Raw genomic sequence first — 14,449 nt, forward strand, 5'->3', positions numbered from 1 at the left:
TAAGCCTTTATTAAGTGCCTACTACATGCCAGGCACTGTGCTGTTTTGATATTGGATACAAAAATCAAAGACAAAGAGGAAAAAAAGACAAATAAAATAAACACAGAGAAACATGGAAAAACTCATAACCAATGAAAATGAAGTAAGCAAAACCAGGAAAACAAACATAACAATATAAATTGAAAGAACAACAACAAAGTAAATGAAACTGAATGTTGTGAAATGGTAATGACCAGGCTTGGATCCAAATAAGAAATCTGAGGATGCACCTCTCTCCCATCTTTGAAGAGATGGGGACCAACTAAGAATAAGGAACATTGCATATGATATCATGCTTAACTGATGTACTGGTTTACTTAGGTGAACTTTTCTTCTTTTGTCTTCTTTGTTATATGTGATGGAACTTTGGGGGAAGAGGGATAGGGAATGTACTGGGGAAATGGTGTTATAAAAACAAATCAATAAATTGTATTTATATGTATATATGTACATATATATATATACATACACACACATGACTCTGAGAAATATGAAAATAGTAATTTCTTCCCTAATGTAGCTGGCATAAATGCAAATTAGAACAACAGATTATTGTTCCAGCCCAGCCCTTATTCTATTGATCTAAATGAGACTTATATTAAGCATGAGTAAATGATGCTATCAATTAAATCTCTACTGGAGCTAGAGCCCAAATTGATGGCCAACATGCATTTATTTAGGGCCAATTACGTGCACCAGTTGGTACACACAGCAGTGTACCAAGCTATGATTTGAGGATACAAAGAATAACCCCTGCAGACAAGGGACTTTTTTTTTAAAGCAATCAGGGTTAAGTAACTTGCTCAAGGTTACACAGCCAGTTATTTCTGGGTGTGGTGCTAAGTATCTGAGCCCGGATTTGATCCAGGTCATCCCAACACTGGTGCCCTGCTCTTACTTGCTGTGCTACCTGGCTGCCCCAACAAGGGACTTTTTAATGGCAAAAATGTTTCAAATATTTCTTTTGTTTAAGGTTCATCTTCTTTCAGCAATGATTAGGCAGGATATGTTATTTTTGGTAGAAGCTGGAGAACCTCTATTTGTTTATTTTTTAATGTAGTATGATATTCCCTTTCTTGATTTTTTGCAAATAAAGAATAACTCTAGGTTTTTCCAACTGTCTATCCTTCATATCAAAAGCCTTCCTCCTGGCAACTTGAAAAAGCTGTCATCTATTAGTGAAATGGTGACATTTAGCCTTAGATTTGAGATCTGGGAAGTTTTTTCTAGCAGCAATTTTATCATCATTACTGGATCAGTATTTGTCTATATTCTAAAAACACACAGACACATAAATGAAAGAAAGCAAGGATTGCTTCATTTTTGTCCCTGTTTCCCTAATGCCTAGACTATGCACAGAAAACTGCACAAAAAAAACTCTGAAATGTTTGTTCATATAGACATGTATATGCGTATGCACAAACATATATAATCAATACATACCACTACATTCATATATCAATACAAATTAGCAATTACTTAACATATGCATATGAATTGTATCATGTAAGTGTATGTCTATATCATATGTGTGTGTATATATATATATATTCACACACATATATACACATATTAACATTTCCAAAACAAAGTCTCTTTTTTACTATAAATGACTAAAAGGAGGTAAAGCAATTTTTTAGACTTGTATAAAACATAAACAAGATGATCTCATGTTGATCATGGGGATGGGGGCCAAGGAACTTACAAGCAAGGTGTGTGTTCATCCTTGAAGTTCTCCAGATTGCCTCTCCAAGACAGGTCATAAGAAAATTCATACTTACCAATCCAGCACTCTAAACGGGCACAGGGAGTTGTCTTCACCACATCCGGAGGATCCACACCTACATTTAGGCACAAAACTAAGGCAACGCTAACCGTCTTCATCTGGGAACACAACAGAGAAACCAAAAAGAAAAATGTTCATGTGGACACTGAGATCATCTGTTTTCTATAATCAGAGGACACTGCTCTGCCTTCACATTTTAGCAAAACTCTTCTATTCTTCTCAAAAAATCTTTATTACGTAACTACCATATTTACCATCTAGGTATTTGGATTACAAAGGGGATAAATGACACCATCCTTCCCATTAAAGAGTTTATAATATACTACATGGAATATAACTTGAAGTCAGGTAAGTATAATACAAAATAGAGTGTGATACAGGCAATGAAAACTATAAGAGAAAGCACTCTGGTAACCTGAAATAAAACACTTCTAACAAGAAAGGATCAGAGTTTTGTGAGATTGTTGCTGCTGTTTTTAACTAAAGTAATTCCATAAAGAAATACAGGAGGGAGGGCGGCTAGGTAGTGCAGTGAGTAAAGCGCCGGCCCCAGAGTCAGGAGGACCCCAGTTCAGTTCCGACCTCAGACACTTAACACCCACACACAAAAAACTAGCGTGTAACCTTGGGTAAGTTACTTAACCCCAATTGCCCTCCAAAAGGCAAAAAAGAAAGGAAAAAAAAAAAAGAAATACAGGAGGGGCAGCTAGGTGGCACAGTAAATACAGTACTGGCCCTGAAGTCAGGAGGACCTGAATTGAAATCCAGCCTCAGACAATTAACACTTACTAGCTGTGTAACCTTGAGCAAGTCACTTAATCCCAATTGCCCTGCCTTCCCCCCTCCAAAAAGAAAAAAAGAAGAAGAAATACAGGAAATCCCTAAAATATATAACATATAGACCAATTCTGTTCCAAAAGTTCACTTGTAAGACAATTTTTTCCTAAGATGATAATTAGGTCCCCAGGCTGATCCATAAAAACTTACTTAAATCATAACACAAAAATACATATAAATGTACATTCAAAATAGTAAATAACAATATTGTTAGAAACAAAAAACATAATCTTTTAGTCCTGATATTTCTGGAAATTATGGGAATGTATCAGTGAAAATTAACTAAAAATTTATTATTATACTTGAGTCTTACCCACTCTTGCTCAATCAGTTTAACTGATATATCTCCTGTTATTCCTGTGCTACTTCAAGCAGTACCCTCCCAACAACTAGACTGTCCAGGAAACAGGAATATGATAGGTGGAAAAGAATCAGAGGAGACTGGGGATAGTCATTTCTAGTCCAAAGTGGACAGAGCCTATTTGTTTGCAATTATTTGTATTTCAACTAGGATTAAGGTCAGTAATAAGAGAAGTTTCATCACCAATTTTTTGAGATCATGCCACCTGTTGCTTTCATGCCATGGTTTTTTCTTTTCATTAGCAGAGCTGACAGTATCTGGAATTCAAAGTTTTAAAATCAAATGTTCAAAATATATATATATATATATATATATATATATATATATATATATATATATATATATATATATACTATTATTAAGACTATTTTACATGTAATTGGGAAATAAGTTTGACAGGCACTGAGGCATAGAGATCCACCATGCCCTACTGGAAAATTCGAAGGGGGTATGGGAGAAGATGTGGGAGAGGGCAGATTGGAGGAGGGGATATCCTGTGGGACTGCTATTTTGGGGTGGTAAGTAGGGAAAAATGGGGAGAAAATTTGTAACTCAAAATCTGGCGGAAATGAACGATGTAAATCAGAAGTTAATAAAGCATTTGAAAAATAAAAGGGGGGGATGTCAAAGTAATGTTTCCATTTCCCCAAAGTCTAGCCAGAAGCAAATAGCTTGCCTACCTTCAACACTTTGTAGGCTTCAAATGACTAAACTGGGTACTATTTAAATGATCTTCTGAAGCCCAACAATAAACAACCTCACAAAATTAATCGTGACAGGGAATCAACCAGCTCAGAAGTTCACTATGGTCGGTACAATAAGACCTTCAAATGAAGGTTCCAGAGAAGATCTCACTAATTGGAATAAGGTGGTCAAAGGAGTAGAGGTGTTAACACAAGAAGACAAAGGGGCAGAGGTGTAGCCATTGTGGGGAGGGCTGCTAAAGAAGAGATGGAAAAATAGCTGAAGGGCAGAGGCTAAGTTGGGTTTGAAGTACTGTCATTTTATTACATTGGCATGGCCTAGCCAAAAGCTCTAAATAACTATCCAGTTATTTAAGAGAAACCTGGGGGAGTTTATATATAAATGCAGAGTGAAGTGAACAGAACCAGAAGAATAATTTATACATCAACATTTTAAAAACAAGCCATACTGAAAGAACTCTGATCAACAAAATGAGCCCAACTCCAAAGGACTAATGGTGAAATGCACTGTCTACCTTCAGATAAAGGGGGAGAAAGACTATGAGTAGTGAAGGAGACATTTTTTGGACATGGGCAAAGTGGGAATTTATTCTGCTTTTCTATGGATATTTGTTAGGAGAGTTTTGGTTTTCTTCCTTCCTTCTTCTCTCCCCCTCCCCCGCCCCTGGCCATGAGAGTGGTGAGAGGGAGAGAAGAGATTCTTGCTAAATGAAAATTAAAAGTCTGAAGCCTGTCTTCAGCTGCCCTTTAGGAAAGATAATTTTATTGCATTGTGGTAAGTAAAGGATACATTTAATTCTTCTACTTTTTTGCATTTTTTTTAAGTTTTTATATCCTTGTACATGGCTAATTTTTATAAAGGTGCCATACACAACTGAGAAATATTTCTTTTACTTTCTATTCTTATTTAGTAATGGTCAAGGAACTAGCAAATCTAATTTCTAAAATTCTATTCACATCCTTAACATTCTATTTGGGATTTTCTTAGCAAAACACTGAAGTGGTTTGCCATTTCCTTTTCCAGCTCACTTTATAGATGAGGAACCTGAGGCAAATGGGTCAAGTGATTTGTCCAGGGTCACACAGCTACCATGTTTCCCCGATAATAAGACCTATCCCGAAAATAAGCCCTCCCCTTACTGTATAAGATTCCTCTAAAATAAGCCCTCCCCCGAAAATAAGCCCTATTGAGATTGCTACTGTAGTGAAGGTGATCCCCTGTGCTACACGCTACATTACGGTACCCTCTGTATGCACTGTCCCCCCCCGTGAAACGCACTCCGCGCTCCGAGCTGCATCCAATCAGAGCTGCAGCAGTGAGCGCGTCATCCAGTGATTTGCTTGCTGGTGCCATTGAGAGCAGTGCCGCAGAGGAGAGCTGAGGCAGGACAACATAAAAACCCAGTATGTAAGCGGGAATGAGGGGGCATGATGGAGGATAAAAAGGGCATGATGGAGGAAAAAAGAAGAATTCAGGGGGCATGATGGAGTGAAAAGAAGGAATGATGGTCATAATTTTATTATTCTGTCTGTTTTGACCCCTAGACATGAGTACAAAAAGGAAGAGCTATACTGTTGAGTACAAGAAAGCAATTGTAGAGGAGTCACATGGCAAGAATCTTGCAGTTTTCTGTAAAGAAAAACTTTTGGATCTTCGAATGGTCAGAAAATGGAGAGCAGATTATAATAACCTCAATCAACAGGTGGATGAGGGAAAAGGGAAAAAACGCAGGTCTGGATCAGGTCGGCAGCCCTTATATCCTGACTTGGAGATCCTCATTGGTGAATGGATTGCTGACAGGAGAGCAAAGGCCTTGGTTGTACGCAGGGCTGATATTCAAGCATTTGCCCTTTCAATGGCACCAGAGTTTGAAATGGTCTCAGAAGGATTCAAAGCATCACAACACTGGTTGGACGGTTTCCTTCAATGGTACAGGTATGAACTGTCCCTAAGAAGATCAACAACACTGTTTAAGGTGGAAGATGCTGAAGTTATTAAACGTGCACTTGCATTCAAGTCCTTTATTGATAGGATCGACATTTCCAAGTACCAAACCTGCAATATGATTGCTATGGATGAAACTGCAGTGTTTATGGGACAAGGATCTCAAACAACAATTCATCACAGGGGTGCAACGTCAATCTACATTCCCACCACTAGCTATGAAAGTGCACGGGTCACCTGTGTTTTGGCAATTCATTTGGATGGAAAGAAAGCCACACCTCTAATCATCAGTAAGGGCAAGAAAGATAAGACTGAACGTGTATCTGGCATTTACATTCTTGAAACCGAAAAAGCCTGGTGTACACAAGCCGTTATAAGAAAGTGGGTTGATTTAATGCTGCCACTTGTTATGCGAGGTAACCAAAGAGGTCTGATAGTCTGGGATTCAGCCAGCACTCACCGCGCTAAAGAAATGAAGAACTTCCTTGCAGAGAGAAGAATAGATCAAGTAATGATTCCTGCAGGAATGACTGCCTATCTCCAGACCCTTGATATTGCAATAAACAAGCCATTCAAGGACCATTTGCGCATGGAAGTCAATGACTACATTGAAAATAGAATGGAAAGAAATCAGCATGGAAACTTTGTGAAGCCCTGTCTGCAAGAAGTCGTGACTTGGGTGAAGAAGTCATGGGATAAAATTACTGACAGCTGTGTCGCCAAGGCACTAGGAGCAGGTTACCTGGACAAGACATATTCATTTAAAGAGAGCTATATTGCTGGACATGACAGATTGGGTCCACTTCTTCTGAAGGAAATGGAGGCGCAAGACATCTAGGATGGAATTCAGGGTATGGACACTTATGACGATGTTGTTGAAGAAGATGACATGATCATTATTGAATAAAGGTACATTTTTTTGTTCACATTTACCTGTTTATTAAAATTGCTGTCAATGTTCATTAAAATAAGCCCTCCCCTGAAAATAAGCCCTCTGGTGTTTTTCTGTCCAAAAAAATTTAATAAGACAGTGTCTTATTTTCGGGGAAACACGGTATTAAGCATCTGAGGCCAAATTTGAACTCAGGAAGATGAGTCTTCCTTACCCTTCCTCACTCCAGTCCAGAACTTTATCCACTGCACCACCTAACTGCCAACTATTATAATTTTTGCTAACTCTCTTGTTAATTAACTTCTCCTTCAGGCAATATATATGCAAGTAATTACAGTTGTTAGATTATTCTATTATTTATGGTGCCTTTAAGCATAATGTAGTTACCCTGATGCTTATTTCTCTTAATCATGTCTGTTTTCACTCTTGCTTTGAGACCATGACTGTTAATCCCTGCTTTTTTTTAAATTTACCTGAAACATCATAAATTCTGTTCCATCTGTTAGTATCAACTCTATGTGAATCTTCATATTTTCAGTATTTCTTGTAAATATTGATGAATTCTGCTTTCTAATCCATGTTTGCTAACTTCCTCCTCCTTATCAGAGTACATCCCATTCACATTCATAGTTATGACTATTTGTTTTCCTCTCTTTTCCTGTGAGTCACCACATTTCTGCAATGTAGGTGAAGAGAAAGAATATAATCAGCACAACTAATCTTTGACTAAAGTGTTAAATGATCCTTACTTTCTTTCTCTTTTTACTACCCCTTTTTTCTAAAGCTAACATGTTTTTTTTCCATTATCTCCAAAATGTTGTCTTTGCCCTTATGATCCTCTCCCTGCTCCCTGTCTTAAACTGTTTCTCTGTTAAATATAATGTATTTCTACATCAAACTAGATGTGTGTATATTCAACTTTTCCTTTGTCCAATTCAGATAGGAGTGAGGTTTGTGATATGTCCACTGCCCTCACTTATTCCTCAATAACTATACTCTTCTTTTTATATCCCAGTTATGCAGAATGCTAAGTTCCTAAACCTTCCCTAGTATTTTTTATCTGCCTTTTTTTCTCTTAAAATACTATGCCCTGCCACCAAACAGCAACAACAAAATAAAAGTTAGAGTCTCTGTTTGTATTACTATGACCCTATATGATCCTTTAAGACAGTGGGATTCCAAAGAAGCACTTGTTTCTTCCCTCTTTTTTAGAATGTTAAGACTTCATAATTTGGTCCTTCCCAATTGCTCAAAGATACTTAACTTTCAAGGTTACATAAAAGTCAATGAAAGCAGTTCAGCCCAAGTTGGGACAACAAAAATGCATCCTGCTTTATGCTAAAAAGACACAGGAAAGGGGGCAGCTAGGTGGTGCAGTGAATAGAGCACCAGCCCTGGAGTCAGGAGGATCTGAGTTCAAATCAGACCTCAGACACTTGACATACTTAGTAGCCACCTGACTTTGGGTAAGTCACTGAACCCCAACTGCCCTCAAAAAAAAAAAAAGACACAGGAAAGTATTATATAAATATGATATTATTCTTGAAGCAGGTCTGCAACATCCTCTACATTTTTCATGGGCCGCCCAAAATCCTTTAGCAGTTTCAGGTTATATAGGCCTGTCATTAAGCCTATCATTGAATACATGATAAAATGAATGTGACTAACCAAGCCAAATTGATAAAAATAAGAGCCATTCCTTAAATGATAAATGGTCAAAGGACATGAACAGTTTTCAGAAGAAATCAAAGCTATCTATAGTTGTGTGAAAAATGCTCAAATTACTACTACTTAGAGAAATGCAAATTAAAACAACTGTAAAATACCACTACATACCCATCCAACTGGTTAACATGAAAGAAAGGGGAAATGACAGCTCTGGAGAGGATAAGGAAAAATAGGGGCACCAATACATTGTTGGTAGAGTTGTGAACTGGTCCAGCCATTCTGGAGAACAATCTGGATGGAACAATACACAAAGGGCTAAAAACTATACACATACTCATTGACCCCAGTAATACCACTACTAGTTCTATATCACAAAGAGAGCAAATAAAAAGGAAGAGGATAATGTGTACAAAAATATTTATAGCAGCTCTTTTTCTGGTGACAAAGAACTAGAAATTGAGGGACACCCATCAATTGGGGAATAACTAAACAAGTTGTGATGGAATACTATTGTGCTATAAGAAATGCAAGCAGGATGGTTTCAGAAAAACTTGGGAAGACTTACATGAACGGATGCAAGGTGAAATGAGCTAAAACAGGAGGACACTGTACACAGTAACAATACTGTAACAGTGATCAACTGTGAATGACTTAGCTACTTGGATCAAGACAATGATCTAAAGGACTAAAGGATCCCTAATGAAAAATGCTATCTACCTCCAGACAGAACTGATGAACTCTGAGTACAGAGAGAAGCATAACTTCTTTTCTCTTGTTAATTTTCTTGTTTTCCCCAACATTGCTAATATGGAAATACATTTTATATAATTGAACATGTATGATACCCATTAAGGTATCATATTGCTTACTTTCTCAATGAGTGGGGGAAGGGCCAAAGGAAGAGAATTTGGAATTCCAAATTTTTTAAAAATGAATGCTAAAAAAATAAAAAGAGTAGGAGAAGATAAAATAAGATGAATGAGACCTAAAACCTAGAATCCAAGTAAATTCCAGAAGTTAAGCAAAGATAACAAACAGTAAATACTTTAAACCAAACTAGTTCATTAAGAAAAAGGTCACTATTATAAGGAAAGAGCGATAAATTGATATGTGGACTTATGAAGTGACTTATAAGTCATTTCATAACTATGGACCTCAATCTCTATTTGTAAAGTGAGAGGATTAAACTATGTTAACTTCTAAGATCCTTTCTAACTCTTATATACAGTAAATCTATGATTCAAAACTTGGTATTCCCAAGCTGGATGGTAAGCTCCTTTGAAAGCAAAACCTAGGATTACATGATTTTTGTAAACCAGCCCTCTATCTGGCTTACACAACAAAAGGTAAAGAGGGAAGGGGTAGGAAAGAGGTAAATGATTAGCTAAAAGATTATTAATATCTATCTATAGCTAATCAACAGTAATAAGGTTATCTCTATCTAAATGAAGTCAAGTAAATTCACTCCAGATTTCTTTACCATTATCTTACACTTTATTTGACAAAAATAATACACTGTCTTAAAAGTAAACATTTGGCACAACAAAACCTCACAATAAAAATAAGCATGAAGTCATGAAAATAAAATCAAATCCAAATTTTTATTATCATGACATTGTCTAAGATCTAAGCTTTGCATATAGAAAATGTTTCTTTAATGAATGAACAAATGACTCAACCCAAAGAAATGACATCAATTACTCTTGCAATTGACTGTTTTACTCAGAACTTGATGATTAAATGATATTTTGTAATTTTTTCTCCCAACTTACTCTGAATTCTTTTCCAGATAAATATCTGAGCTCTAGAAAGGAAACCAAAAACAATATTGTGATTCACCTTATTTATGTCCAAAATATTCAATATTCCCTTGCTTGTCTGAGGCAAAGCCACTCCATTTCTCAACATCCCCGGGAGTATTCATTAAGATTCAGAGCAGCAGGCAAAAACTTTCAGCAGCACAAGAACCATACAAATGTATAATTTATTAAGTAAGCCAGTAACTAGAACATATAGCACACCTTAAGAGTAAAGGAAGAAAGAAAAATCCCAGTTTTTGAAGGGGATAAAAATTCAGTTTGCTCTATAATACCAAACTCAAATATTGTTAAAGAGGCAAAAATTACCACAAACCTAAACAAACTGAATATCAAACTATATTTTTCTCTTGAAAGCTTACAATCAGGGATGCTGTACAACTCAGTCATCACCATCAGGAGTTCTACTCTATTAAGTTAGCTTTCCAGGACTTAAAGGAAACACAAATATCAAATTTTCTCAATATTTCCCTGGTTTCATTTCATACATGTAAATAAGAAGAGCTATAAACTCTGCCAAATGTCCAAAAGGATCTGTAATCTACTTGATTTGGAAGTTCCCTCTGTTGATGAAAATCATGACCTGCTCATGCCCACCCATCCTGTGTAACTCTTGTTTATGTCCTTCATGACTTCAACACAAGGATGAATATAATGGAGATCTTTCTCATCTGAAAAATTGAAACCTTTTAATTATCTGTCATGCCTTCCCTTTACCATGTAACCAATACATGCTCTATATCTATCATATGACTCCTTCATGACAACTTTACTCCTGTTCTTCCTTGATGTCCCCCACTGGAAAATGAAACACATCTGCCTAAATGATGAGGTATGGGCTCTGGGAGCCCCCTCTGGCTCTCCTGAGTCCATGAGGTACAGGCTCTGGGACTCTTGATTGAATCATCCCATTTGATGAGGCAGGTCTGTTGCTAGACTTCCCACCCTTGAACTGGCCTAGCCCACCACTGTCTGTAGCCTCCAGGTGGCTTCCCACCCTTAATCACTCCTTGACCTCATTAACTCCTCCTGAAGACCCTCCCCAAACTCCTCCTCTAGACCACCCCTAGATCCTCCCACAACCTGTATATAAGACCCCATTCTGTCTTCATGTTTGTGAGAGCACCATAGAATGACCTAGCACAGACTTATTCTGTGTCTAATACAAGCTAATACAAACTTTTAATAAATTTTAATTTTCTTTGGCTGAGAAGACTCGAGATTAGCAGTGCTTCCTAGTCAGGGAACCACAAAATGAAGAGGGTATCCGCTAAGAGGGTTAGGGTGCTAACCCCAAAATACCAACACACTGGGTCCTGCCAGAATGAATTCGACTTGTCTTCTCAGCCAAAGAAAAGTAAAATTTATTAAAAGTTCGCTTGCATTAGTCACAGAGTAAGTCTGTGCTAAGTCATTCTATGGCACTCTCACTATTCCATGGTATTCTATGGCTCTCTCACAAACATGAAGACAGAATGGGGTCTTATATACAGAAGGTTGTGGAAGGAATCTAGGGGAGGAGTTTGGGGAGGGTCTTCAGGAGGAGTTAATGAGGTTAATGAGTGATTAAGGGTGGGAAGTAGATGGAGGCTACAAACAATGGTGGGCTATGTCAGTTCAAGGGTGTGAAGTAGATGAACAAAGGAGGGCTAAGACAGTAACTAAGCTAGCAGTTAGCAGTTAGTAACTAGATACAATTTAAGGTTTATTGCCTCATGCAAATGCCTTATCAAATGAAACAATTTAATCAAGAGTCCAAGGGAGGTTCCCAGAGCCTGTACCTCACAGATTCAAGGAGAGCTTGAGGGCACAGACTCAAGGAGAGCTTGAGGGGGCTCCCAGAACCCATACCTCATCATACAGAAGGCAGGCACAACTCTAAAAATTAGGTTTCATGGAGGCAAGAGGGATCTTTTACACAGAAGACTGCAGAAACAGAAAAGGGATCTGGATGGAATTAAGGGAGTGATGGTCTAGGGTGGGGCCAGGTGCAGGCAATGAAAGGTCAGTTAATTAACTGGGAAGGGCAGATTGCCCCAAGAGAAAGCCAGGGACCTTAGCCACAAAGGAAAAGTCCAGGTTCCAAAGATATGGTCTTTTCCTTTTGGAGGTTCAGATCCTGTCCTCATCAACCTAATGTTTATGATCAGAGAATAACTGAAGAATTATTTCTATTGTTTTATCTTTCAAGGCACCATAAGTGATTTTGATGTATGGTTGGAAAAAGATCCTAAAGGGCAGCATTTTTTTTCTATAAGATCAAATTTTTTTCATAATCAACAAACTACAAGCACAATAGATTTTTTTATTCTCTATATATTCCAGTCAATTATCAAATAGCAAAAATATGATCCATTTTCAAATTAGCATTTTTTAAAAGCCTGAGTGTTCCCTGTGGAAGATATCCATGACAAATGTGTGGAATATAGAGGAATAAGTAAAGTAATAAAAAACAAAATTCAGGAATGTGAATTGGAAAAAAACACAAAATTTAGAAATAAGAGTATTCCTTGATTACATAAAATGTGGGTATAAACATGTTCCAATATAATCATTAATAGCAACTCTCATTTAAATATAGCACTTAAAATTTACAAAGCTCTCTTCTCTCAGCAATCAGGTAACAGAGTTACAAAGTATTATAACCTCCATTTTACAGATAAGAGAACTGAAGGTCAGAAGCAATGTAACCTGTACAAGGTCATAGCTGGTAGTCAAAGACTCAAACTTGCTAAATAAGAGTCAAAGAAATCTAAGAAATCAATACCAAATAATGGGAGAAAAGGCAACAGTTAAGAAGTCCAGGAAAAAAAAAGGTAAACTTTTTTTTAACCTACCTTAGGAGCTCTCTCCCAACCCCAATTTAACTAGTCACTTACCAAGATTGTGTTATATCTGTTTTTCTTCCAGAGACAATAAAGAACTGTATATTATTTTGCTTGTTTCTGTATCATCCAATGTTTTCTATATCCTTAGTTTTTTGTTTTTTTACTTAGAGATGATGTCTACACTCCACACAGCTGGGTCAGAAAGAATGCATGCTGGAGTAAAGCAGTCTGAATGTGCTAACTGTGGGAAATGCTTCAACAAACCTAAGGGAACACAAATAATTCCATATTGGTAAGAAATCTTACATCTGTTTTGAGCATGAAAAGAGCTTCCACTAACTTCTTGCTCACAGAAGTGCCCCTACAAATGTAGGAAAAGTTCATTTAGAACTCATAAATCATCAGAAAACCCACACTAGATAAAAATGTATTAACTAAGGTGAAAGTTTATTATAAATCAAATCTTAATATATGTGAAAAAATCTAGTTAAAGAAACAGACTGTTTGATTCACATGCTTCTCAAAAAGCCAATCATGTAGGGAAGAATACAATTTTTTCTTGATTAAAAAATTAATCTCATTTTAATGTGATAAATAACAACATAATTTCTCATGTCTAAATATCATTAAAATGAAAGCCTGTGTGTCAAAAATACACTGAATTATTTATTTTTAAATTTGTCTGTGTAAATTAAATGTTTGAGTTACATGTTCTATTCAAATCTGAACATAGAGAATGTCTGTATTTTCTAAAACAGTGGTTTAAGAACACAAACATGACTATACCTATTAGTAGTTTCTTTCACAACTATATTTTAATGCCACATCTGTTTAAGATTTCTGACTATAAAATTGGAGGGTTTTTTTTTTAAGTATTCAAAAATCAAGTTGCTTTCCTAGCTAGAAAAGGTGAAAGAACCAGAGGAACTCACAGATTATAAAGGAGAATAAAGTATTCTTTAAAAGAACAGAAGAAATACTTCAAAAGAATCCCAAATATGAAGGACCTGAGGGGTAAGGGAAGAATATCATGAGCAAAAGGAAAGGAATGCAAAGGACTACTGAACCACTGATGTTATGAAAAAAAAAGTGCAAGGCTCTTCCCATGGAGAATAGAGCAAAAGTCTCTAGAGGCAGTTGATGACTAAGCTCCACAGAATGGGAGAAGAACAGAGGCAACCAGGAATGAAAACATCTTTGTGGACACCCAAAGAAGATACAAAGAGATGCCCTGCAGAGGAGTTCAAAGGTGTTCTAGTCTTTGACTAGAATAATATGAGGGTAAGTTCTGCCATAAATGCAGAACAAGATAAAGAACACCACAACTCACTTTGCATGATTCATTTGGGGACAAAGGACAGAATCAAAAGGAGCTAAGAAATCACTTCTACAAGTCATGGGGGAGGGGAGAGGTAGAATGAAATTCCTAGAACAGGTTGTGTTTTTTCTTTCTTTTCCCCAACAGGAGAGAGAGAAAAGAGATGCTGTGTCCAAGACATAAAAAAGGTTAAGAACCCATGCTCAAAGACTCTAAGTTATAAAACAGCTGGTAGTCTATAATGGTAGAGGGAG

At 36.9% G+C, this 14,449-nt stretch overlaps 1 protein-coding gene across 2 annotated transcripts in view; it reads right to left on the minus strand.

The window, feature by feature from the left end:
- The window catches only part of RPTOR (regulatory associated protein of MTOR complex 1), a 528,996-nt gene that overhangs the window by 455,746 nt on the left and 58,801 nt on the right, over positions 1-14,449 (minus strand). For both annotated transcript variants that reach the window (XM_069064093.1, XM_069064092.1), the window contains exon 2: positions 1,821-1,923. In XM_069064093.1, coding sequence (XP_068920194.1) covers positions 1,821-1,923 — 103 coding nt within the window. The remainder of the gene's footprint in view (positions 1-1,820; positions 1,924-14,449) is intronic.

Source organism: Petaurus breviceps, unplaced genomic scaffold (genome assembly GCF_028583685.1).
Source record: "Petaurus breviceps papuanus isolate PSGF00001 unplaced genomic scaffold, PetGlider_PUasm1.0 90617, whole genome shotgun sequence".
Taxonomy (NCBI): Eukaryota; Metazoa; Chordata; class Mammalia; order Diprotodontia; family Petauridae; genus Petaurus; species Petaurus breviceps.